Genomic DNA, 27582 nt, shown 5'->3' on the forward strand with positions numbered 1-27582 from the left:
AGACACTAAATCCATCAACAACACTATTTACTGTGACCGATGTACGATTGCAGCCTTCCTAGCAGTGAGCCAACATCTTTATCAGATTGGAACCATTCATATAATACTGAACCTTCAATCCATGTAACCAGTGAATACACAGTTATTTCATATTCTTCCCTATAAAGAGCATCCGGGTCAATTTCCATGCCAAGATGTTTTAAAATTCCACAAATAAATAAATAATGTTATTTCACCTGTTAAACACACAGGAACTGTTTGTTTTGGCCGGCTTGCATGGGCTCTGTGTGCCAAGTTATGAATAAAATAATGTTCAATACTCTAAACATTCTGTGACACAAATTCCTGGCTCAGCATAAATACAGACCTCTTGTATGTGGCAGGTTCTTAACGCATTCTCCAGCACTGACACCATTAAATTCATGTATGTATGTCAGAGTATATCTACAGATATTTGTAATTTTTAATCACAATGTAAAAAAATTGCAATCGCAGATAAGCCCATCACGGGCCTCTGTTTCACTGGATTTTGCTTGCTGGAGCTTGGGTTTTTGGAAAGCAAAATGCGACTACTGTATCCCAGTGGTTTCTGCACATGCCGTACATTCCAGAACACGAAGTAGGCTTTCTGTTTAAAGAACAGTACAGTTACAAAGATAAGATAAAACCAAACTGGAATATAATATTCCTGGGAAATTTTAGTTCTTCATGCAAACATGAAGTCAGTAACGTAAAGGATGCTTTATGAACAACACTGGCAAAGGCTGAGTTTCTCACACTGCCAGGCCTCCTTCCCAAGCAAAACTACCTATTACTTTAAGATCAGAATGCAAACACAGAGCAGACTCTGCTCTGGTTTAATCCACTGCATTCGGGAATTAATTCCACTGATGTCACTGCAGAAACTAAGTTCAGACAGGCCTAAGTGAAGGTAAAATCCAGCCCAGAGGAAGGGACTGATGGTTTTGGCTCTGCCTCTAAATTCATAGCTTGCTTTCATTTCAGGTGGTTGGAATAAGTCTAGGACTAGACTATGCTGTGTAGGTCCCAGACTAGCCTGAAATTCAGCTGCACAGCTCTAGTCTTGCATCTGTGGTAATAAAATAGTGTGCTGTCTGACTCTGCATGCAGGACCTGCATGAGGCAGAGGAACAGAATTCAGCTGTGAGTGCTCTCAGTGATCCTCTGTTTCTGTGTGACTCTGCTAGGGGTTCCTCACGCTTCCCCCCAGTAGTCTTCAGTTTAACAAGAGTTCTCCCAAACCTTCGGATTTATCACTTGCGGGATAAGAAGGCTAAGGCCCAGCTCTCTTCTCAGCTCCATACTGATGCTCTGAGGGAGACAAAACTCCCACCACAGCCTCCTTGTGAGATTTCACTTTTTCTCAGTGACTAAGTTCCTAACTCGAAGGGAAAATTTTTAACACATTCTTACACTCAAGGAAACCAACCTTCCGCTGTTTTCTTTTTAGCTTGCCTAGGCTGGGCAGGGGACACCTCCTTAGCTCCCTGCACTCCTAGAAGACGCTGCCAATGAATTCTTTTCCATAGCATTCAATCTGCTAGCCAGAACTATTCAGGGTTTGCTTTTTGAGAGATGGAAAGCAGTTTCAGCACTGTTTATAGAGTAGCTTTTTGATAACAAGAGTCCACCTGTGGTAGGAATCTTGTACAGGTTTTGCCTTTGGATGGTTAAGCTGTCAATTAATACCCATTTCTATCCTGTTTGGAATACACATCTCTAAAACTTGCAGGGTCATGTCCATAAGCCTGTGTTGCAATGTTTGGGTTATAAATGGCACAAGGGGAAAGTTTAAATCTCAGCAAAACCTCCAATCAAAACCAATTAAACCCTTCCTTTCCAAGTATTTAAACTGCAGATTAACACAGACAGCACGCGGAAGCACAGCACTCCAAACATCTTTGCCCTTAGAAAGAAAATACCGTGTAGCGTTCCCTGGTACCTTAGACCAATCGCCTGTTTTCCATTCGTAACAGCCCGTGTGATCCTCACATTCTTCCTCGTCTCTTGGCCTGGTGGCTGCATCACATTTTCCTTGAGAATTTGTGCACGTCACTGTCCTTTTCTGAATCCCCTTGCCACAGTCTGCCGAGCACTGCAAAGCAACAGGTATTTGGTTTCTGTTACATGATGCCTAGAAATGATAACTTTTAGCTTGGTAACATAGCTACAAGGAAAAGCTGGTTTTACGAACACAGAGGGAAACTGATAACCTGTAAGATTTTCTCCCAATAATCTAAACTCCTTTCAAATATAAAAGAGTAATTTGAAAAGCGCGATATCTGCTTGTGAAATATTTTACTTATGAAAAATGGTAATTACGAAATGGTAATTCTGAAAATCAACCTTCTTTGAAAAATATTGGCTGGCATTTTGCTAGAATTGGTGTTACAGATGAAAAAACCATAAACCTTGTGTTTAAGAACTCTTCATCCACACTGAAAAAGGACACACTGAGATTTAAAACACAGAACTGCCACGTCCCTTGATGTATCACGGGAGTAAAATGATGGTGATAAACGCATTTTTAAATCAGCAGACCACTGTTACCAACACATTTCCGCCGTACAGTTTGCATATACTGTGGCAGAGTCACAGTTCTCACACATGTTCTCATGTGAAACACATACGTGACCTTCACACTCCTTGATTTGCCCTATGCTCATCCCTTTGTTAGTCCCGAAGAACTTCAAATGCACAAAGGGGATAGCTCAGGAGAGGCACTATTCAGTGAGCCACAGTGTTGCGGTCAGCTTCCACCCACAGCCAGCAAGCTAGCCACAGACATCAGCAGGGATGAAAGACAGACTTGTAACACCAAAAGCGTAAGCAGGGACTGTCTGCAGTCCTCTGAGAAAACAGCAGGCTGCTAGAGCTGCTAGAATCAGTTGCTGAAGGAAGACTTGATTCAAACATATGGGCGCTCTAACAAACATTCATGCAAGTGAGCATCACATCCACAAATGTTTTTGTGCCTGGGCGCAATGGAGGTAGCTTCTAAAGAGCAGGGATATCTGGTCACCCATTTGTTACCTCTGCCAATGGTTGGCTGGAAATTCTGTTTTACTGGAGAATTTGTCTTGATTTCAGTGGCTGTATTAGGTGAGAAAAGGACGCTGGCATGAACCGAAACAGAATTTCTGTTTTAAATAACCAGTTCGGTAATAAGAGATCTGTGGCGGCTGTCACAGCCATGTACGTACATGCCACTACACAACAGCGTAGCTAGTCTCTCCCCTCTTCATTTTCATGCCACTGCAGTGGTTAAGAGTGAGAAATTTTCTTGAAGAGCCACTGGGGACAGGTGGGTGGAAAAATGATATCTGTACCAACTGAGATAAAAACTAACCTCCTCCAGCATGTCAAGTTCTCCCCTTCAGGGGATCAGCATGGAAAAGACAGTTGATTTGACACTGAATAAATAGTGAAGATATGAGATATTCTGTGAGGTCTTTTGAACATATTCCAAGAAGCTTCTCCATCCAGGGGGTCTATGCTGGAAACAAGCGTCAGCTTGATATAAATTACATCAGATGGACAAATCTCAGCATGCCTGTCTAACCGTCTTAAAAATACAACCCAGGCAGTTCTGACCCGCTGGCCTTGTTAAGGACATGAATGACAAGCGTTTATGAGCTGGCAAGCAAACAGACATGCCTTTAAATACTTCAGAGCACTACAAAGTGACTTCTTGAAAATCTGGGAAACCTTCCACTTAATTTACTATGTGCTGCTCATGGCGTGACCTCCTTACGGATGGACGTAACATCTTTGCAACAAGCACAATTGTATAGTTCTGCTAGATACGGGGATGAATTCTTCCAGGCTTTCTGGAACTCCAGAAACTGCTTTGCTGGACTCCTCAGAGCGCGAGACTTGCCAGAGATCCCAGGCTGGAGCTCCCTAAATGGTACCTTAAAGCCATGAATTTGCCCCAAGTTGTATAGACTTTCCCCAATTATATATAATTTTCCTCAGTCCTCAGGGTGGACTCCTCAGGGTTGCACTCGTTCATCTCCAACTACAAAGCACAATATATAAGATCTTTCAAATGATCCAATTTACTCAAAGTAAATCAAACTGAAGTGGGAGTATTTTTCACAGTAGGAGAAATCTCTAGGTGGGTTTTACAAGCAAGTCTGGGAAAAACACCAACTGTTTGTTCTTCCCACAAGCTTTTAAGTCATTCACAGATTAATACTGCATATACTTTCCTAGACAAAACAGCATTTGCAAAAGGTTTCCAACAGATCTTTGGTGGTCACATATAAATCACCCTCTTTAAGAGTTTTTTTCTTTCCTCAAGTCCTCTGTTTTCATGAAGAATTTCACGACATATAGATTTTACAGAGATTCCACAACAAAGCAGCCTACAAATGAATACGTGCAGTCCCTGAGTGTCCAGCTGAGATCATTAGGTCTTACTTTATTAACAAATTACTTAGTCAAATCCCACGAGGTTTTGCCAAGGAGCAACACAACTTTGCAGTTAAGACACAGCTCCTTTATTTGAAGGAAATCCAAACTCTGTTTCTACTCTTGTTCCCTAACAGTAGAAAGAGTCATCTTTTTCTGACAGTCTATTTTTGTCATTAAAAATGGCTTGAGCAGTACTTTGTCCAAAACAATCTCAAGTGTTTGGCAATAAAAGGGAAACTTAATTTTTTCCACAATGAGGATTGCATTGGAATTTGCTTTGAAAACACACATTTTTGATTGGGGACCAGACATCAGTGTGGTCAACTGTTTTTTGTTGTATAACCAAAACGTTCAAAAACATACATGAGAAAATGTATTTATAAAATGACACCACTACTGTGATATTTACTCCATAACATCAGATTAAAATGTTAAGGATTAAAGTGATTACCACTGAAGAAAGTCCTAGTTATGAAAAGTGTTCAAACTGGCAGAGCATCAAATGTGTCCTGGAGTCAACTGTGCTACATAATAGCAGAAATGTGCCAGAACAAGAACGAATTCAAAATCATGAGTAGGCCATTACAGACACAACAAAAGGTAAACAAATTTATTAAAGGAAAAGTAAGCCAGTTACTGAAAAAAATGATCTAAAAATATTATGTATTTGCTAATGAGTTATGTGGTCACAAATATGGAAGATTTCCACTCTGGAAAAAGTCTTCTGTAACTTGACTTCATTTCATGAAAAGGAGAGGGAAGTAGCAGGGGTTGTTAACAAAAGGCCCAAGTAAAAATTCTGCCTGTAAAACAGGTAGAAACTGCTCCATAAGAACAGCCTCAGGCATAAACAGTTCCGCTGGTCCAGCTATAAGAAACAAAGAGGGCATCATCTGAAGGTGTTACTTCTATAACACACAAAAGACCTATCAGACAACTTATTAAAACCTTGGTGTGTTTCTCCACATCTTTGGAAACGAAAGAACTCAGAAAGGAAACAAATCTCATGCGTTAGTGAACAGATAGAGTGTCCTACTGAAAGGAAACGCAACTCTCACTTATCATCTCACTTGCCAAACAAAGATTTCCTGTTCAAAAGGTGGACAATGGAATCACATTGTGTTTGTTGAGAGACACTGTTCCTCGGTGCAAGATCCCTTGTATCCTGAGCTTCTGTGACTTTTAAGCACATTTCTAACAATAATATTTTGCAAAAGCTCTTTGACAATGTTTTAAACAGAAGCTCACTGTTTCAAAATAGAGATGAATAACAAGGAAAGATCCTTCCTACAGGCATGACTGCTGCTGGATAGTCCCATAACACAGCCAGTCTGGAATAAGTCTGGTAGCACTGTAAGCACTGCTCCAAGACTGAAAGGATCTTCTCATCGTTCAGATGAGCCTAACAAACAAATACAATATCAAAACTAACATGGACATCCTATTAGGACCGTTACTCACCAGGTACAGACAAAGTTGCCCTGTATTACCTGAGTCCTGGTCATGAACCGTAGACATACTCCCAGTTCACTCTGTTGCTAAACCATATGCAGGCGAACTGTCTAGACCACACATCATTTATATCTGAAATGCATCTATAATATCTGAGAACAATTTCTTAACTTTGCAATTATGTGGAGATGCACCTTTTATACAAAGTATAACCAGCTTTTCCATGTTCCTGGAATTACATAAAAGAAGGATGGGTAAGGCCCAAAGATTGAACCTTCTCTGTAACGTGCAGATGCTTGATAAATCTGGTATTTGTTTCATATTGCATTTAAATGGAGACAGAAGCCCTGGTGGGTTACTATGCTTCTGGCCTCAGGTCAGTTTTTCCTTGCTGGTTAGAATTTTCAGATAGAAGGATATAGTTACTACAGCATGATATCTAAAACCTGCCTTAATAACTCGGCCGGTATGGAATATACACCGCAGCTCCAAATTGATCATCTCGGCAAATGACAGTCCTACCCAGTGCCCAGTCCCGTGAGGCACTCAGTATGCGGACCACGAGAACATGCTTAATTTTAAGCACTTAGCACAGTATATCCAGAGCTGCGTTCAGTCTGGCTCTTTTCTTGAATCCCATTCCTACCTTTGACCACTCTGATGCTTCCCAGATAGAAAGGCAGTCCCGTCCTTCACAGCTTTGTACTGTTGTTGGTTTGTTGCCAAGGCAGTAGAGGTCTCTCGTGTTAACGTAGGTGCCATTTTGTAATTGATAAACACAAGTAACTTCCCGGTGCTGGACACCTTTCTCACAAGTAGCAGAGCAGGGACTCCAATGGCCAGTCACCCACCTGGGAAGGCGCCAGAGAAGGAATGTTAAAAAACTAGTGGGACAAAACATTATGCTTCACTTAAAACCAGTGAGAAATGGGCAACATTTCCTAGATTTGTGGGTTCTTCGACAGTGCTGTATTGCTGTCACACTCAGATCACCTGATCACCTTTGGGAGCTGAAGTGTATAAAGCAGAAAAGTTTCAGTATAAAGTGAATACCCACTCCTGTCTCCATGCTAGACAGAAACACAAGCACTGCATAGCTGCCTTTAACCCCCAGACTCTATAATGTGGCTGCATTTTTACCCCAGATACAGACAGAATTGTCTGCAGACTATCCTATCCCACAAATACTGTTGCCTTTGAGAGGTACCCAGGAAAACCACTGCAACATCTGCACGCACATCTTCACTGTGCAGAGAACCTATACTTGCTGTGTACAAACTGGGATGGTGCTACAGCCAGACACCTAGCCCAGCACGGCTTTCCCGCATCCAGGACCAGAGTCAGCTTCTCTAGCCCTACATTATATGACCTCAAAGCATGCAAATCCTCTACATCCCAGACTATTAGAATGCAAAGACGTCTCCTGCCTCATTTTTAGTTCACCTTCTCACAGCTGCCAGTGAGACTTCACTTTTCATAGTTGGGCTTTCCAGGATGTTTAACTGGAATCTCATATCTTTGAAGTTCATGGCATTAGGGGCCTCAAAAATGGAGAATAATTTCTAAGAATAATCATTCTTAGAAAATCTGAATTGTATTTAACTGCCAAGGCTCAGGAAGTACTTAAAAAGACAAGATTTTCCCTATAGAAAGGATCCTATGATGTTGTTTCAAAGCTGCCGTAGCTCACAAGGATGTGCCATAACCCAGTCTGGGTGGGGGTGGGGGGTATTTCCCTTTCCCTTACCATCATTTCTCTGAGCCTTTGGGATTCATTTGCTTCATAAGCACATTTCACTTGCCATTTCCTTCCCCTTTGATCAAAGCCATGGGAACAAATACATGGCCCTTTTTTTTGTTGTTTGCTTTGTTATGTCTTTAAAGGCTCTTAGGCAAACGGTGTGAGGTGTTTGGGTTCCTCCAAGTAAGGAACGTGCTGCTGCTGTGGGCAGTCTCTGTCCGTGGGCATGCCAGGGGAATGAGGCAACCTCACGCCGCTGTCGTCCAGCTGAGGGTAAGGCCAGCTGAAAGGCTCCCACTGACTCCAGCAAGTGCTGGAAGCACCACGGTGGTTAGAGCTGGGCTACAAGGCAGTGAATAAAATCTCTAAGAAGAATCTGAATTAGGAGGTATGTAGGGAGGGGCGATTTTTTTCCTAAAGACAAGCAGCATCGATCTTTCCGCTTCCTGCAATCCATCAGTGAGGAGCATGTTCTCTGTAATTACAGGCATTCCTGGAAGAAGTGAAAGACTGGAACAATAACCCTGTAGGTGCTGTGCACCAGAAGGCTATCGTGCCTTTCTCACCAGGTAATTGACCTTCTAGCCTGTTATTTAGTACTGTCATCCAGATTAGTATCCTTATACTATGAATCTTTTACTTGTCACCTAATCCTGGGTTGTCTATTATGATAAGTGGCTCAAATAAGACTTCTCAAAAACAAGACTGCTCAGAAATACTATTTCATTTTGCTGAAGGCTCCTGTCGTCCTGGTAGAGCACCATACGTACCAACTTATTAACCACATTTCTTTCGAAGTTGTCATATAACTTCTCCTAAATGAATCAAACAACTGTTTCCCATCTTTCCGTTCCTGAACTGGGAAAAATCAGTTCAGCACAATTTGTAGAAACATCTTCACTTGGTACAGTTGTAATGAATTCATTCGTCAGCCGCTATGACTGACGACCTGGTATGACAGCGCTGATGACTGCGTTGACAGTGAAGGCAGAAGCCATTTGGTTTGAGCAGGACGGGATCAGGCAGGCCGGCCACCTGTCTTTTGTGGAACAGGGCCCCGCTCAAATGTTTCTGTGCATTAAAGCAGTTGACACATCTGCGAATTTCCGATGGCTAAAACAGCTGGCAAGACACCAAACGTGTTTCTCCAGACAGTAGTTTTGGTGCAACTCTGTGGCTGAGTGCTTGGTATTTTGCTTATGGAATGGGAAAATGCCATCTGGGTAATTGAATACTAGGGCTGAAAGACTGACAAAAATAGCCTTGAAGTGCAGAAATCAATGTTCATGAAAGTTAATAGCCAGGCTCCCTTGATATCAGCTGGGCTCTGCCCTGTCAGAGCAAATGCGGAGGGAGTTATCTGTCTGGGTGAAGGAACCGCTCAACAAGGGCATGGAGGGGGAAAGAGTGACTTTGCTTTATGAGCTGAATGTGAGTCACAGGGCTGGGAACGGTTCCTGTACAGGCTCCACCGAACTAATATACACTTCAGCACTGTACTCTCACTGTGATCTACAGCTACTGGCAAAAGAAAAAGGGAAAGGGACTGAAAGCAAAGGAGAAAGATAAAAATACATTCTTGGCAGAGGCTGTCTGTGAGCTTGCATTTAGGATGGGCAGCATGCAGCATGCCAGCTATTTCCAAGATGCTTTAAGAAGTAAGGTTATGACTTTCCTTAAAGGAAGGAAAATTCTTTTTTTTAAATATTTTTTTATGTTGTTGCTCTTATGGAGGAGAGAAATCCCCTCGTTTCTACCCCGTTCATTGGTCTCTAGTTAGTGTCGCTCAGCACAGATATGACAGAGTGCAACTGGAAACTGGCACAGAAAAACAAATATTATCATCATCATGAGAAGAATGATTGCACAGGGCATGAGCCAAACCTCAGGGAATCAATACAAAGCTGTGCCTGTGGTGAAAACACAACATCCTGGTTTTTTGTCAGAATGACTCTGCATGGCCAGCTTCAGCTACTGATCCCCTACATCCATCCCTGATCCGAGCCCAGTGGTTACAGGTAAGGTGGGGCTCTACTGTAAGGGATCTCTGAGACCTCACAGCCCACTCCGTCCTACTTGGGACGACTGCTGCTAACAGGGAATCAAAATACTTAGAAATTAAAGGCTATTTTAAAGTGGTGGGTTTAGTTTCATATCCAAGAGGCAAGTGACAGATTAAATGTTTGAATAATAATCGTATCAGTAAAGTAGGCTATCTTCAAAGGCATCAGGGGTGATCACTTTGACCACAAAACTTTATCCTCTCAGTGAAACCTCTGCTTGGTTCAATGACTTTAAAAATGATCTGGCAATCAAGTAAATGCGAGTCCCATGTGCAGTACTGGCAGTGCCCTGATCTTCCCCCACAGTTCCCCAAAGCCCCCTTCCTAAGCAGCTGAAAATACTTTTTTAGTTCCTGTAAGACAGAATCACTGCAACTATATTTCAATAACATTGTTCATAACCAAAGAGGAAAGACAAGGGATTTATGGATAAAGTGATTAAATATGAAAATTCCTGCCAGTTTCATATTCGCTAAAGGAATGTGCAGCAAGGTATTAGCATAATTATTATCTGCAAGTAATATACACACAGGGAAGAAAAATGTGATGTACAAATAGTATCACATTATGGTTGCTATTAAATTACACTACAGACAGATTTTCCTCTCCGCACTGTCATTAGGTCCTTTGAACACACCTGGATGTGCTTAAGAACGTGACTTACTTTTCTTTTTTTTAAAAAAATGGTAAGTATTTTTCTTATGACAATGTAAAAAATAATTCCCGTGTTCTAACTCAAAACATCAAGCTAGCCCCGTATTATTAACTAAGGCAATTAACTGTTGTACACTAAGCCCTGTCTATATCATATGGAGCATTTGGCTTCCAGTTATGTTTCAAGCCTGTAAACTGATCCTAGGGATCGCTTGACACCACATTTCTTTTCAGTTTGGTCTTTCCCTCCCAGGTTATAACCTATCTTCTGTTGGCCCATGTGAGTGCTCTAGCTGGAGTCCCTGGAGAGCCTCTCATTTTTCCAACAAGCACTGATTTATGTGACAAACACACTCATCTTTCTCACAGCCATACAGACGGCTATATCCATGGTATTATTTTTTGTAATCTTACCTCTATAGAAGACTCAAGAGCTAGATGATCCCTGCTGGTGGTTAGATTTAGGAAGAAAGTGATGAGCTTTTAAGCACAGATTTTTTAACCCAGTCTGCGGCTGTCTTTCTAGCTAAAAAAATGCCCAGAAGGGTGTGTTTTTCTATAGCCTCAAAAAGCTGGGATGGGCAGGACATGCAATCTGAGAGGGCTGTTTTAAATCTTTGTCTTCTGAATCTTCCCCAACCTCTGACCTCTCAGTATCTCTGCTGAGGAACTGGGAGTTCTTCTTCTAATCTGCTTTGGCAACACTCATCTGGCAGGCCCCTGGAGCAAACTTGAAATATCTTTTGGAGGTTTGGTTCATCATTTGATCTTCCTATGGTCTGGATTAGTTATTAACCTTGAATTATCCACTCTACCTACTTGCCTAAGAGTCCCACATTTTCTAGGGAAAAAATTCTCTCCAGCACTATATAGATAAACCCCGGGGAGATGAATGTCTGCAAATGACGGCTTATAGCTGAGGATTTGGGAAAAAATGCTATGAAGATAAAATGGGTCAAGGCTGAAGGATGGGGTGAAGGAGTGCAATCAAAAGACATGAGGTCACTTTTCAGAGATTTGTGGCCTCTTATAACATAAAGCCATTACATGTTCTAGGGTAAATATTGCAGCCCATTAAATTTCATGTGGTTATTTCTGTCTCAAGCCCTGCAGAAGACTTGTGCCTGCAGGTTGGTTCTGTTCCACTAACGAAACATCCATGACACATTCGCGCATGCCCTCACTATCACAGGGATTGCGATACCTTTGTTCCTTCTCCAATGCTGCAGTGAAATTAATTTCAGAATAGTTGGATGTGACCAAAGACACATTTGCAATAACAATTTTTTTCTGTTTTTATTAAACCTGTTATTTTAGAACCAGCTTTTAACTACAACTAGTTAAGAGCCTGTACTACTGCTGAATAAAGCGTCAGAGGAAATTTGCTACTAAACAAGACACAGCTGGTCTGAAAAAGCACTTGTAACAGGAACTAATCCAAAGCAGTGTAATCTGAGGGTTCTATTTCTAAGAGATTTTATTGCGCACCTTTTGTTTAACACACACTGTTGCACTGTACAGGTGAGGATAACTCCATGTCCATTAGGACTGGTTGTCTTTAGCACCAGTTCGTGATGCAAAATCATGTTGAAGTTGCTCTTAGTTTTCTGAGGCACCTGGGTGAAACTGTGGCTCTACTGATGTTAGGCAAAACCCAGACCAACCTGCAGTGGGGCCAGGATTTCACATTGGATAATTTTAGCAAGGAGAATTGGAAAAGATCTCTGAGAATCAGTCACGTGGAACTGACAGGTATTTTTTGCTTACAGCTATCAAATTAAGTTCATGCTTGAATATATAGAAGCAAGAAAACACTGTTTACAGCTGGACTCATGATTTCCATGAAATACATATGCTCTGCTATTGCATCTTTCTCCCCCTACACACTTCCGAAACTCTCCACCATATCTCTGCTATACTGGGGTCAAAATAATCAGGTGAATCTTGACTTTTGGGAACAGGTTGTGCCACACCCAGTCACTAGAAGGTGGGGTTTTTTTGGAAAAAAGTACAAGGAATCTAGTAGAATAATACAGCTGCTGATGTCGAAAGTAGGACTCCAAGACTAACATTCCTGTCTGATTGCCTTTATAAACAGTGCTCAGTAATTTTCCAGTACAGTAGTCATTCTGCTAACAGACTTGCCAACTTTCACTCACACAGGTTTCTTTTTTTCTTTAGTGATTATCATTTTGACAGCTTTATTTTTTTCTTAATTTCCCACCAATTATAAGATCAGCCACAGGACAATGTTTTATAATTTACATGCACCTTGGGAAGTTTTTTTTTAAAATGGAAGGCATTGTATTCTCCCTCCTCCCTCCCCCAAATCAAGCAGATCATCCAGTTTCTGAGGACTCAGCACGGCATAGGTAGAAGTAGGTGTCCTTGCAGCAGCTGCCTCACTACTTTAAGGCACAGATTATCAGCACTCTCAGAGCCCTTTTGCAGCAAGTTACCCTTTCCCTGACCCAGGGCTGGTGTGTCTTTGATGGGGCAACTGGTGTCCAGCTCCATTCCCTGCCTTCAAGGAAGGCAGTGCCTTTTCCTCAGCTCACACCACAGGATGCAAACAGCGTGAAGAGCATTACAGCAGGCAGCAGTAGGAGTGAATGTCACAATTAAATATTTTGCTAGATTATCCTGCTAATCCTTCTTTGTGGGTAAAGACTGAACTTGGCCTGCAGAGCTTCCAACCAAAGAAGCACAGATCATTTAACATTTTAAAACAAGGAAATATTCAACCATAAGGTTGTTGAGTCAGACATTATAATGGGAAAAACTGTGATGTAAGCCAGCCTGGGGGTTTACACCAAAGCTAAGAAACCTGTCTCATGACTCCGTGTGAAAACTAATGCCAAAGTAACTTCTGCTCTAGCAAGTCATCTTGAATTATTTGATGTAAATGCATTTCGCATTAGCTAACAAGCCCTCCTCATTCCCCTCTCTGCCTGTTCCCAAACTTTCTCTTACTTCTCTTCCAGAATTGCTTCATTGAGTTGAGTTGCTGGATTTGCTTGAAAATACCTTTTTGTCTTTCGGTAGCTAATTAACTACTGATTGACTGCTGCTGTACTTGATGAGCTGCCTACAACCTGGCACGCGCGTGATTTTGTCTCCTTCTAGTGGATGGCGATAACCAGACGTGCCCACAACAGGCCATCAGCTACCCACTCACAAAGGTGCCCAGAGGAGTCTCAGGCTTTTTGGTCTACAGCATTTGGCTTCTACTCCTGCAAGACCTGCCGGAGCCCTGCTGCAGCTGCCCACCGCCAGCAGCCCAGGACGGTCTCCCTGAAGAGCAGCCACCAGGGCGCAGCATTGCCCGTTCGCTCAGCCGCCGGCAGCCACCGTGTCTTGCACAGTGTCCAGCACAGTCCTGGCAAATTCATTAAGCTCGAACTGATTCTAGAGATCCCAACTCCAGTTTTGGGAAGTACTTCAAAATGAGCTCTTACGTGGTGCCTCCTTGGATCAGAGGGTGCTAACATTGCTATTTATGCCAGATTTCCAGGCTAAAATGATTCGAAACCCTCCCCATGGCTGTTCCTTCTTTTCTTTTTTTCATGTAACCAAATTCAAAACACACCAAAGGAGATGTTCCTTAGCACAAGGCACAGATAAGGTTTTCAACTTGTTGCCATCGAACCTTACGGATGATAAACATTTGTACGGGTTCCAAAAGAGTCTGACTGCATTAATGAAAGAACATACCCATTTGGAACCATTAAACGTCTAGCTCAGTCCCTTCAGTTAACAGACACTCCCATATGTCCCTCCAGTTTAGTATAATTTCCATACAGCCCTGCAAGTAATTTGCTAACATTCTCAAAGGGTTTTCCGTCATTCTGCTGCCCCCTAAATTCTACTGTTTGCGAGACTTTCACTTCACAAAATAAATTCAAAACTGTTCCGCTCCCCATCTACCAGTGACGAGAACACACACAAACATGGAGCAAACAGACCAGAATCAGGGAGAAAGACTGATTTCTGTACTCTTGGACTGTTAAACAGAGCACTGTCACAGGTATATGGTGGAGTCTAAAGGGGAGGGGGACTCTCAGACAGCAAGGGTCCTAACAAATAAGCACCACGAGCTTGAATCAGACCAGGAATCAAAGCAATGGGCACTATCAACCATTGCACGCTGAGGCACTGTGCTTTGAGCAGTCACCAGCCTTTCAGGCAGGTTGGCGAGGTGCTGAGCCAGCCGGGGCCTTGGCTGACTCTTATAACTGGCTTTATTTTCTCCCCAGTGGGCATCACTGCAGTGCATGAGCCCTTGGAGAGCACGGTGTTGGATTCCAGTCCACAGATGGAAAAGTGTAAGGGGAATAGAAGAAAGAAAGAAAGAAAGAAGCGATCCGTGTAACCACAGACCTGACCTCAGCAGCGTGCCAGTTTTTAGAGTGGATTTGGAGGGAAACAATAATCAAGGGCATAGTGATAAATGGATGCAACATTGGTTTCCTCCAGGCAAAACTTGTTGGCTGTATTTCGTTGATTAAAATAACTGTTTTTCCAGACAAAGGCAATGTGGTAGATTTATTCTGTTTGGTTATCAGCAAAGAACTCATTTTGCTGCACTGGAAATGCTTATGTAAGTTGGAGAAACTGGTGATACGCTGGGAAACATGGATAACAATGCATAATTCATATGGTAGGTGAGATCCGGCCACAGTGTAGTGCTGTAGAGGAATATCACGTATGAAAGGAATTTAGATTAGTTACCAGTAGACTTCCTGAAAGATCTGTCTTGGATTTGATCTGATTTAGTATGTTCGTTAATGACCTTGGCACAAAAAGAAGAAAACTGCTGAAAAATAGGGGAAAATGCCGACAAGACAAATTCTAGGAGCGCTATCAATGCAACAGAGGGTTAGGGTGTCATACAGGAAGAACTGAACAACCTTGAGTACTGCAATAACTGAGGTGGGATGAAAATTAATAGCATACAGTGCAAGGTTGTGTGCTTAGGGACTAATAACAAGCATTTCTGTGTTAAAGTAGGATTCATATGTTGAAACAAATGAGGAGGAAAGCATCTAGAATGACTGTAAGCCACAAATATGATGCAGACATGAAAAAAGCAAAGCATGTATCAGGAGAGTTACTGCCAGTGAAGACAGGAGAGTATAAATGTGACTGTGTAGGGGCTAGACTGGACTGAGACTGGGATTTTCCATACATTTCTGGTCACCTATACACTCAAATTATGAATTTAAATAACGTAAATTAAAGCAGTAGTTGAGAAGGTGACGCCAGTGACCAAGGGAATGAAGAATTGATGCACAGTCTCTGATCCAATAAGAATTTAAAGAAAGGTAAAGGATTTAGCTCAGCAAAACGATGGGAGGAGGAGATACACTGGTTTGCTGTATCATATGGCACTTAGCCCAAGGCAAAGAGCTAGGGAGGGAAAGTACTATATAAGAAAAGGAACAGAGCTGATGCAAGAACAAATGGCTGAAAAATAACAATGAATAATTAAAGCTGGAAATAAAAGATCCTGACCCACATGAACAGCAAGGTCACAGGAGAGCCTTCCAGTGAGGGAAGGAGACTGCGGAGCAAAATCAGTTTATGGAAAGAAGCCTGTGACACGCTGCTGGTAGTAGCAGAAAGCTAACCCTTGGGCTCACGAGATACTTTCAAGTCCTAAACAGTGAAAATAAGGGCTCAGGTCTCCTATGGTTTTCTATAGATGAAGGCACGGGTTTCTGGCTTTTATGCTGCTGCTAAGCATCTGCGTAGGAACACCTCGTATTCAGCAGGTCCCTGAAAGGACTCAACCTCTCTTAAAATCTATTACAGTAAAAAGAAGCAAAATTAACAGTGTTTGCATACAGGCTATTACAAATCTAACAGTTGGGAAATTTAATGTGTTTTTGGTTCTTTTCCTGCATTAGAGGGGAGCAGTTTCATATTCATAGACCCAACCACGCATGTTGAAGTGTGTGGCCACTGGCCGACCTATGTTTTCAGTAATAACAGCTGATGTGATCTGTGATTTCTGAGTCTTGTGCCAACATGAGTGCTGGGTTTGCCTATATATTTGGGTTGGTGTTCAGTGTGCTGGAAACAACCCATACGCACCGTATGCAAGAATCCAGATTCCATCTGGTTACAGCAGGGTTTTGTAAAAAATATCTAAAGAGCTAGGCAAAGGATTAGAATAAAGAGGTGCTAATAGGGTGCAGTTGGGACAGGAAAGGAAGCTGTAAAGAATTTAATGGAAAAAGAGGGTCAAGGAACATAAAAAATAAAATAGGAAGAAAAAGAGGCATTTTTTTAAAAGGTGAAAGAGTAACAATAATAAAGAATGAAAGATTCTTTTATTTTTGCCAGTTTCAACAAAACCCTTAAGAAAATTCTCTTCTCTGACGTTTAATTTTAAAACATGTCAGTGTATCCAATCCTTTTTTCAATCCTGCTTTGTTTTTTTCAGATGCTGGGTTGCAGTTGCGAAGTTCTAATCTTCTCCTTGGCCTCGTGAAACTACTGTCCCCTGCCCCATGTTATTTGGCTCTCCCAAGAGGTGGCTGAAGTTCAAAGGGATATATAATTTGCAAAGCACTTTGGGATCGTGCTGGAAGAAAGACACTATTATTAATATCATACCCTTTTTTTTTTTTCTCCAGATCACTTTACATATATAGTGTGGGTTATTATTTTTTTATTTTCATTACAACCTCAACAGCAATAGCCTCCTCCTCTTCCTCCATTTATACAACATGACCTCACCCCATCCCAAAGAGTTTGCAATCCAGATTATACATGGATTGAGAGAGGAAGCACAGTGTGGGATAGTGAATTAAAGTCACTCAAAACATCCAAAAGAGAAACAGACTGAGTGCCCTCTGACCTGGCCCTGTGCTGGTCACAAGACCCTTCTCTAGAGATAAATTCCCTGTGAGACAATTCTCTTAAATATTAAGTAAAAGTGTAAATGTGGTTCAAAATGCACAAAACAGAGCAGGTTTACTACAGAAAGGAAAGCATTGTTCCTTCTTCTGGACTCAGGTGAAGGGGTTAGGTCTGAGTGGAAATGGGAAAGGACTGTATTGTAACAAGATGCTACAATAATTTTACTTGAAACCCTAAAACAAATTCAGGGCTCATAAAAAAAGCATTGACATGGTGAAAGAGAATGGTTTCTTTAAGATGTTCTTGGTCAGAGAATATGCTAAGCATGCATTTCTAATATCTGGGTGGGCAAACGCAAGTGGAAATTTAAATTCTACAGAGGCACAGGGAATGTGCTTCTGAAAATGTTTCCAGTCAAAAGCATGTTAAGTGTGAAAGCGTGGTCTACACGGAGGGAGCGAGGGAGTGTGGTCTATCAGATCATCAGCAAGGATTTTGTGGCCTTTCCGGGTACTAAGCACATTTGGGGTTTGCTGTCATTGCTCTGAAAAAAATCGACCAACAACAGTGTCACCATGCCAGTAGTAATTGCTCCTGGGGAGAAAATGTGCTAAATTGCGGCTATAAATTGCCTGGTAACTCCATACAGAAGAAGAGATACCTTGGAATAACATTAAGGGCTGGACCTGAATCCCCAAAGGAACACAATCTGGATATAAAACAGAGTATTCCTTTCTCAGGAGGTTTTGTGTGGTTTAACCTAACACACTCTCACTGCCCTGGACAAGCAGCAATGTCATGGTGAAAGTGTGCAACAAAGAGGAGACTTCTCCAAGGGCTCAGGGTCATGGAGATCCCATCCCATTGAGAGACAGCACTGTGGGCTTCTGGCTCTACCGGACCTGATGGCCAAGACCTCCCTTTGCTGCTCTTGGCTAGTAGAGGCAGAAGCTACCTGCTTCTTCTGGAGCTTTGTAAGTTGCTTTTCTTCATCTCGGCCACCCGGAACCCCTCCATATACTGCCTGGGCTCACTCCAATCCCCTCCCACTGGCTTCACACAAGGCCCAGAAGAAATATTTCCAGCCAGGTCAGAAACACAAGCATATGCTCCTTGTTTCTGTCTTTCTGAGAGAATGACATGACTCCAGTGATCCCAACACCACTGAATTCAGGAAACTTCCTCATGGAAAGTTTGGTTCTCCTTATACACCACATGGGGTATCACATCATACCTTTCAGTACCACTGAAAGCAATACGGCCACAATATTGTACAGCAGCAGTAATAGGCAGTGCAGACAGAAAACGAAACCTGAAACAGCCTAGCCTTATTGATGGATTGCCTGACACTGGATTTCCCTGCTTCAGGGCACTTTAATCACAGTGCAGGTCTGATTAGAAGGAAGTGTGCTGTTTCTCATTTTCCCTATTGTTTCTGCCAGCAGGATTAGCTTTGTAGGTATGTTCCTCTGGTTTGTCAGATTATACAAGATGCAACAGCTAGCAGGTTGTTTTGAATATGCCTTTTTTTTTTAGATATTGTTGAAATTTATCCTAAATTGATTTTATGTTTTAACTACTATCAAAAGTGGGGCGTCTACGCTACTCTGCAATGCTAAACATTACTGCAGGGCAAGAGTGAACTTTTTTGTTAGAAAACAAACTGAACAAATTAATTTGCCTTCCTGTGTTTTGCCATTTTGGCCAGAAACGTCTTTTTTTTAGACAATGCAGATCAAAATTAATTCAGCTAAAAGTGCTTGCCAAATTAAAGAGAGAGCTTTTTATTATTTTTAGAACTCATTACTGTTAGATCTCTACTCCTACTGATGCAAAAAACCGCCCTTACTGAGGAAAGCATCTAAAATGTGTTTCATCACAATTTCTTGACTTCAGCAAGATTCAGGTAGGTTTCCAAAACTACGCAGGTGTTGCTAGACACTGTACAAACTTCACATGAAGAAGAGATGCTCCTCACCTAAAGGCTCCCAGTCTGGACTATGCTAACACAGATCAGGCATGTAACACAGCAGGTCAGCTATAGTAGCTTAAAAGCTGTGAGTTGTTTGTGAGGTTGTTTTGTGGCACCGTTTGACAATTAATCAGACCCTACTCTGTGCTGATTCAAAAAATAAAAGGTTAGATATGTAATCACTGTACTCTCATCTAACTTTATACTGCAAGTTGTTCTGTCACCCAGGAGGCAGCCAAGGGGAAAAGAAAACCATCCCCAAACAATGCATGAAGGCAGCTTTCATGGAATCTGGCCTTAGCGGCCACAAATTAAATGGACCCTGAGGTAATGAAAATCTGACCTGTTCAACCCAAGGAAATTAATATTACAGCTGGTTACTATGGCTAACAAAGTGTCTCAATACTTTTAGACATTTTCATCATGTTCACGAGATGGAGGCTTTGGAAATGGGTGATTTGTGAAGGAAAACGATATTGGGTTTTATTATTTTTTAACTCCTTACCGTGACTGGCAGGGGTGTGTGTTACATTTCCTGACCTGGGGCTCGGGGCGGTTCACTCGTTGGCAGTCACTGTCATTCACCAGCGTCATGGTCTTGTTAATAATTCGAGTACAGGACACAATGGTCTTCCGTTCACCTACAAGTCAAATGAAAAAACAACTCTGAAAAAGGAAACCAGCGACTAAGAACAAAACCATGTCAACTCATTAACCAAAACTCAAAAGCGAGGAAGTCCCTACTACCTCTGCCAGATGTAATCTGCACAGACCCACCACCTCTGAAAGCAATCTTATTTCCCACTTCTGTCTTACTTTGGTATTGTTCTGAGTTTTTTTTTCAGAAAAGCTACCAATCTTTTTCCAATATTTGCAAAAATCACTGCTTCACAGGAACAGCACGTTGGGCTTTCTCTTTCTTGGGTTTAATGTGAAAACAATCTTGAAAACAATTTGCTTTCATTTCTGGTTCCTCCTCCCCATGTAGCTGTGCCCTGTAATCACCTAGGACAGGTGCTCCAGCTATGTAAGCTGAGGCCACACAACCATCCACCCCTCAGTGACTGATAATGACAGTACAGCTGCCCCTTGCTGCTCCCCATTCAGGATGAGTCAGGTTGAAAAGGAGTGACTGGGGTTCAATGGTGATAAACTGGGCTTGTCTGTATTTCACAGAGGTGAATTAAGCCACCAAAATAAATTATTTGGCATCTTCTGGTCCTCCAGGCTTAAAAACCCTGCCAGTAGGAGACATCTCAGGAGCAGCCAGCATTTCTCATGTAATCTGTGCATCAGCAGTTTCACTGAGACGCAGCAGTGTGGCCCTCAGGGCTCAGCCTTCTACTGTGTGACATCAGGAAAGCTGTGCCACGGGGCAGCATGACAATGACCAGATGTGACAAGGAAAATGCCACCCCTGCACCATGTGACTTTGCCTCACTGATAATTACTCTGGCTTCTCAGATCCTCTTCTTAACCCCGAGTCTGCACCAAGTTGAGTTTATTAATGATCTGCAGCAGATCATTAAAAATAACTTTAATTCTGTTAATAAAAAATTTGTAAAGGTCTGTATGGAAGGGAAAAGGCCCTTCCCAGCTTGGGTAAGTAGTAAAAGCATCTGACAACCAAGATATAAGAGATCCGTTGCCATCCAAGCTACAGGTGGTGGGAGCCATGTTGCCAGGTACTGATTTGATTCAAATATGTGGCAGGCTTGCAACTCAAATCATAAGGGCCAGAAACAAATTTCCTGCTCATTCATGTGAGGGTTTAATGACTCTAAGAAATTATTGTTTTAAAACATGAGTAAAAGTAAGTCTCCATTTTTAAATGAGTTCTATTTACAGAGGAAAATAAATCCACAGTTTCAGTCCACTGAGAGCAGTGAGCCTTCAAATTTGAAGACGAGCACTCTTACTTGGTGTCATATAATATGATAAATAATTGGGTCTGCTGGTGAAGAAAGACTGGCCAGAATGCATGGAAGTGATCCATTTTCCTCAGGGAAAAACCTACTTCTTCCAGCACTGAAAATTCAATGGACAGTGGCTGACAAACCAGTCTCTGGTTTCACAGGCATCAATTCCCCCCAGGGTTTCGGCAAATCTGTCTCAACACATCCTAGGGATCATCTGAAAAGTGTGATTTGCAATGTGCTCACATAGTCCCAGAAGGTCTAGCTCGCATTAAGAGCGTCTGACGCAATCTCCAGGAGTTGTCACAGCAGCACTGCCCCCATTTCATCCCTGGGGAAGGAAGTGTCTTTCAGTGAACATGCCTGAACACCTGTGAAAACTCTGCTCCAAGAATGTGACGGAGGCTTGAGATATGGGGCTGCACACAGCGCCTTGAGCCATCCGCGGAGCACTAATCCAGGTGCAGTTGCAGCCTACGGTAACGAGCCGACAAAGCAGCGTCCCTGCCAAAATGCTGGGTGAAAATTAACTGTGGGGATGTGGATGATAGCTGGGAGAGCCGGTGAGAATGAGCTCTCATTTGAGTTTGTAATGGCAACATCCATTCCCATGGCCAGTTTCCTTCATGCTTTGGCAACACTGTCTTCTGCAGGCACCTCTCTAATGGCTGGTGTCTGCAAACCCTGCACAGCAAGTCCCACCAAGCTTCCAAATGGCCTTACCTCCTCCACACTGCACGCTGCACCCTTCCCATCCGCTGTGCGTCCAGATGTACAAAGAATCCTGTTGCTTTTCTGGCTCGCTTCTGTTTTCAGCAGTATAGTTTACAGGAATGGTGTATTCATAATGAATTCCATAATTCTGGTCATGAAATAACAGCACCTGGTTCAGCAGGAAAAGAAAGGCTGTTACAACACACTGTGTACTGGGAAAGCCAACAGACTGCAGAGACAGTAATGCTGGAAATGCGGTCTCAGGCCAGTATTTCTAAAATATAAGTACCTCATGAAATGCAACCAAATCTTTATCTAGAAACCTGAAATTACAGTGGTATTGGTAAAACAGGGCACCTGCGGGAGCAATACTGCTCGTAATTTGTGAATATTTAAAACAGTCATGGAGGTGTTTAAACCTGGAATTTGGTGCATGACTTTGTCTCAGTCTCAAATGTAATCGGCGGGCCGCTAGCGAAAGAGAAATAGTAAGACAACAGGAAGCATTAAATTAGCAGTTTTCACCTAACAACTATTTTAATGAGCATTTAGAGTTAAAAAGTCACTCATCATACCTGTCCTACCCTTGTTTTCTAGAAAGCAAGTTGTCTGCAAGCCTCATGCAGAGACTCAGGCTTATGTTTGGGGACCTCTGTAGGGAATGGGCAAGTTCTGGGCTAACACTGTACTTTTTACAGATCATGGTCCTGGGCAGCCTGCTCTGCTCTACCCTGCTTGAGCAGGAGGTTTGGACAGACAGCCTCCAGAAGTCCCTTTCAACTTCAACCATTGGGTGGTTCTGTCAGCTGCAGTGTTTACTGTTGCATTTGAGTTGGGCCACAGCAGTCCATAGCTTGGAGGCAGAAATGTTTATTAACACATCTGAAGGAACAAGCTGAACCTTCTCAAAGTAAAAACAACTAATGCAAAAAAAAAAGCCACAGGCCTCCTGGGGACGGTGGCACTCAAAGTGAGCGTGACTATTCCTGCTGGCAAGCTGTAGGAGCAGGATTTTATTGTCTCAGAAACCTGAGGTTGACAAGGAAGAGCCACATCATACAGCTGCTGGCAACATGTATATTTTTCATACCCTGCATATTGCTAGAGGAAGGTGAAACCTGCTTCCAAGAGCACGCTGATTATTTCCCATGAAGTCACATGTGATGTCTCTAGTGTTATTATTCCCAAACTCACTGACTATTAAAAAAGGCAGAGGAACAGAGGAAAAGGCTTAATTTTTCACCACAGGTAGATGACAATTCTGGTCCTGTTTTGATTTACAAGTGGGCTTCATTTGGTTCTCACTTCCCCTGGCTCGAGTCAGAAGTGACTAGAAAACACCCAATGGAGTATGAGGTCGATGGAATCTGAATTACCACAGTATTAACAAATGTCATAGAAGTACTACTGTAATGCAAATTTGCAAGTGCTATTTTCTCCCAACAATAATTGTTTCCCATTCAGATTGGCAGAAATCACTCCTGCTTAGCCAATAATCTCACTAAAGCTGTCATAAGCTCATTTAACCAAAAAAATAACCATATGTGCTGAAAGAAGCAGTCCAGCTTGCAGCCGCTGACATCCTGGAGGTCTGTGCAGTGAACACCGCGGGGCTACACAAACTCCGCACCCTTGAGTTTCTCTGCACAGCGCATAACCCTGGGCAGAAAAGCATCTTCCAGAAGACGTGGGGAACTGAGACATGATTTTGCTTCAGCTGCAGAGGGAGCCTAACACCAGAGCTGAATACCACAGTTAAAACTAACCAGCCATCATTACAGTCTCAAAGATGAATGTTTTTTTTTTTTAAACCCAATTCAAAATACCAGGCAGTCAGAGGCAGAGAACGCAAGACCTGCTCTGGCTTTCTTTAAGTGCATGAGATACAAACAGCTTGTTCTACAGAATTGATCAATCAGTCTTGCATAAAGCATCTTTATGCTCTGGGAGTGTTTGGTTGTCCTCTGTTGCCAAGAGGAGGTCTAGCACAGGCATAGTTACACAAACATTAATTTCTCCAAGAAATATACTTACAGCAATGCACTTGGAGAAATGCCTCAAGTATTAAAAACCAGCTCCTAAAAAGAAATCCTTATTATCTCAATATGGGTGCAAGACTAGTGAATCTAAAGGCCCATATGAAACCAATTTCATGCAATTTCGTAGCCATATATAATTGGGGTGTGTGTGTATGTGTGCATAATTGGTTTCAAATGCAGGTCACAATGGATTGACTGAAGCTTCTGGCTCTTTGTCAGTCCAGTGTATTCCACCACTGTTTGAACAACAGTTTTCTATTTTAGAGGTAACTGGTAACCATCCTGCCTTTCTTGTGTTGAAAGAATGAAACCCACTACCATGTATCAAGGAAAAGATTAATATCTGATTTGAAGAAAAGACTTCACGTGTGCTTTGTTTATGACTGGCAGTGATTTTAAGCCACATGTTTTTTTAATGGTCTGGTAACTTTTACTTTTCTCCTTTTTAATCATTTTGGGGGGGGGGGAAGGTGAAGAAGGAAAATTTCCTCTGTTGATATCTGCTGAAAATGCCAGTCTGTACCTGGAAAGGACACTCATGGAGGACCTCGTAATCACTAGTTTCCTATGTTAGTTACTTAGTTCTTAATGAAGGGGAAATGAGTTTTTCTTTAAAAACAAAGCTCCACTGATGCTGAAGTTCACAAAATGATGGTACCAGATTTTACTGCAGTACACCTCGACTAAGTAACACCCTGCAAGGCTGCAAGAGCTGGCAAAGAAACCCTGCACAGCATCTTCACAAATGGTTCCTGTGCAACTCCTTTTTCTTGCATGAGGCTAGGAAGACCTTGGCAGTACAAGATACTTTGTCAGAGTCCTGGTATCAGGAAGGAAGACTTGTTTTAAGGGTAGAGTCAAGCAGAAGATGATTTTTCTGATGATGAAGGCTCCTGTATACACCTCCCTTGTGTGGGCAGACCTTGAATTACATGGCTGGGTCAGGAAGGTGCAGCTGTGCCCAAACCTGCACCACTGACTATATCAGCAGCAACCTCTTTGAATCCAGCTTTACACTGGTCTGTGTGTGGGTCTGGTAAACTCACTCATCTGTCTGAGAAAGCAAAGAACCTCATGTTCCTACGCAGCATATTTTGACACAGAGAAAGTACTGACAAAGTGGAGCATTACTACTATTTTTTGTGTGTGCGTGAAAAGTTCAAGCAACTTCTGAGCTTTTCAAACTGGGCCATGAAATGCTGCACGAGAAACACCAGCAAGCCAAAAAATTCAGGTGAGGAAAGGGACAGTCTGATATTTAGCAGGGCTTACAGATAGCCTTCAGTGAACAAATGTGGTAAAAAGTCACAAGGAAAAGAAACAGCACACAGAAAAATGTAATCGGATAAAAAAAGTTACAGGAAACAATGCATACATTAAAATACCCTATGTTTGTATGCAAACCTTGCTATAGAAACTGTAAAGCTTTCTACAGACTTCCTACTATTAACGCATATATGAGACAGGCATTATTACAGCTATCTTCTGGATAAAAACATCGAGGTTACCACCAACATTAAGGGACTGGCTCATGAGTCACCCCATCACCTGTTAGTGACAGGACTGGGACTACAAGCCTGTTCTTCCCACCCCTGTGGACTTCTCATTCATGTTCTCATACAGCAGCCCTACGACTGTTTAGAAAATGATGTGCCTCGTTAACAGAAGGTCTATGTTGAACATCAGGAAAAACTTTCAAGAATACCTTAAAATACATAAAATTGAAAAAACAATATAAAGAAAACAAGGAACATTTCTGTGTGTAACTAAGTCACTACAGAGGGTCAAATTCACACGTGTCATCTGTTCATGCCATATCTACATCTCTTCTGTTAGACCAAAGTGTATTTAAATATAGAATATGTTCTGGCACAAGCTGACAAGATATTTTAGTAAATATCCTTTCATGTGCGTGAGTAGGTATGTCCATGAAATAAATAAGGCCCCGGGAAACCTACAACCTCCGGAATGGACCTGTCACATTGTCTGCGACACATTACAGGAGTATCCTGTACTGGACATTAGTCTACTGGGACACTGCATGCTCTCCCAGAATAGAGTATCATTTGTTTTTAAGTAGGGATCTGGGTTTCTCCAGCCCTTGCAATGCTGCAGAAGAATTCAGAGAGAGCACTACAGCATACCTTTAAAAAGCTCTGCTGAGGAAGCAAACAATCAAAATTTAAATTTCAGCTAGAATATCAACCCTATATGTTGCATCACTTAAGAAACACAAACAAAGGATATAAAGTTACCATCAAGTGTAGTGGTATTTTAGTTGGTCCTTTGGCAGAGATTTTCTCCCACAGACCCCTTCGCACGTACCGGACAGTAGTGCCTGCGATCTGAAACTCACCAGGAAGCTCAATTTTCCAGTCGCTGTTAATGGATCTCTTACTGGAATCTTTTAAAGCTGGAATGAATCAAACACCATGGAATGAGATGTAAGCAAATTTGTAATTACAGTATAGGCTATTGAGCTTCTGTCTCAGCCCACCTGAAGTACAAGATGCAGTAGCCTTGTAACAGACAGTTTAAAAGAAAAAAAGGTATAATTATAGCTGACTCGTCATAACATTTCTAACTTGGGCATATTCTGTATCTCAGTTGATGAAGGCATTTCTAATTATATTAACATTGCTATTAAGTAAAAATAAAGTCATATGAACTGGTCTTTCAAAGGCTTTACTACTTAAATTTTTACTTTCTGCTTTCTGAATAAGCAATGTTCTCCAGTTTCAAACCTTTAGGCATTCTCTGTGCCCTTCCACTGCCAGAAAATTTAAGGGGAAGAAAAAAAGAGTGTGCAGAAGGAGTTACAAAGGAAATAAAAGGAAGGAAAGATAACTACCCACTGTCTTTGAAAAAATACTACTGATTTAGGACTAAATGGTAGAAGTCTTCCACAGTTTGACCTATTTCAGGAGCATGTCCAAAAGCCACAGATACTCCTGGCATATTGTTGAATTCAGTTACATATACAGCTCTGCTTTTGCAGAGGGAAGCTTGCACAACTTAAAGGTTTTTCTTTGATTCTCAGTGAAGAGAGATTTAATTTGGATTTAAAAGTAATACTAAAACACTACAGCATTGTGCTAACAAGCAAGACCCACAAAGTGGAGGTGACTGACTAGGAAAGTGCAAAATTTACTAGCCCATTTTCCTTATCGAAGCTGAGCAGAGTGGAGATTGGAAAGAGAGAGCATAATTAGAGAACAGTCAGAGCCATAATTCTTCCTGGAATAATCGCAATATTATTTGTCAAAGGTTACACAGGAAACATGTAGGCTTATATGTAGAATGAACATGCCTGGAATATCTGGTATATTATTGGAAATAAACACTTAGATCACTTTAAGGATTATTCTCAAATCTAACTATTTAGATTTTAATCTTAGAAAAATTGACAGTGCCATAAATTTGGACACATATATGAAATTGGCAGACATGATGTAAGAAACAAATACCACAGAGTAGCTGCTTGAGTATGACCTGAAGATACTTCTGGTAAAACACTTACATACTTGCAGTGTTATACTCTTACAGCTATTAAAACTGGTAGTTGGGGTGAAATAGTATGAGAGCACCAGTGGTTGTAAACTGAAGTCTGGTTTGCAAGGCAAGAGCTGCATATTTTTATGTAGACTGCCCATCCAGAGACTGACTGGTCTGGCACCAGTTGGGTTCAGAGATTCTCATTCAGATGGTATATACGGAAACCTAC

The 27582-nt window shown here is 41.9% G+C and overlaps 1 protein-coding gene across 2 annotated transcripts in view; it reads right to left on the reverse strand.

Annotated features, from left to right (window-relative positions):
• Positions 1 to 27582, reverse strand: part of ADAMTS17 (ADAM metallopeptidase with thrombospondin type 1 motif 17) — a 191336-nt gene that overhangs the window by 17505 nt on the left and 146249 nt on the right. For both annotated transcript variants that reach the window (XM_075100679.1, XM_075100680.1), the window contains 5 exons: positions 26114 to 26271; positions 21829 to 21988; positions 19695 to 19830; positions 6539 to 6743; positions 1964 to 2116 (listed from right to left, as the gene is read on the reverse strand). In XM_075100679.1, coding sequence (XP_074956780.1) covers positions 1964 to 2116; positions 6539 to 6743; positions 19695 to 19830; positions 21829 to 21988; positions 26114 to 26271 — 812 coding nt within the window. The remainder of the gene's footprint in view (positions 1 to 1963; positions 2117 to 6538; positions 6744 to 19694; positions 19831 to 21828; positions 21989 to 26113; positions 26272 to 27582) is intronic.

Source organism: Phalacrocorax aristotelis, chromosome 7 (genome assembly GCF_949628215.1).
Source record: "Phalacrocorax aristotelis chromosome 7, bGulAri2.1, whole genome shotgun sequence".
Taxonomy (NCBI): Eukaryota; Metazoa; Chordata; class Aves; order Suliformes; family Phalacrocoracidae; genus Phalacrocorax; species Phalacrocorax aristotelis.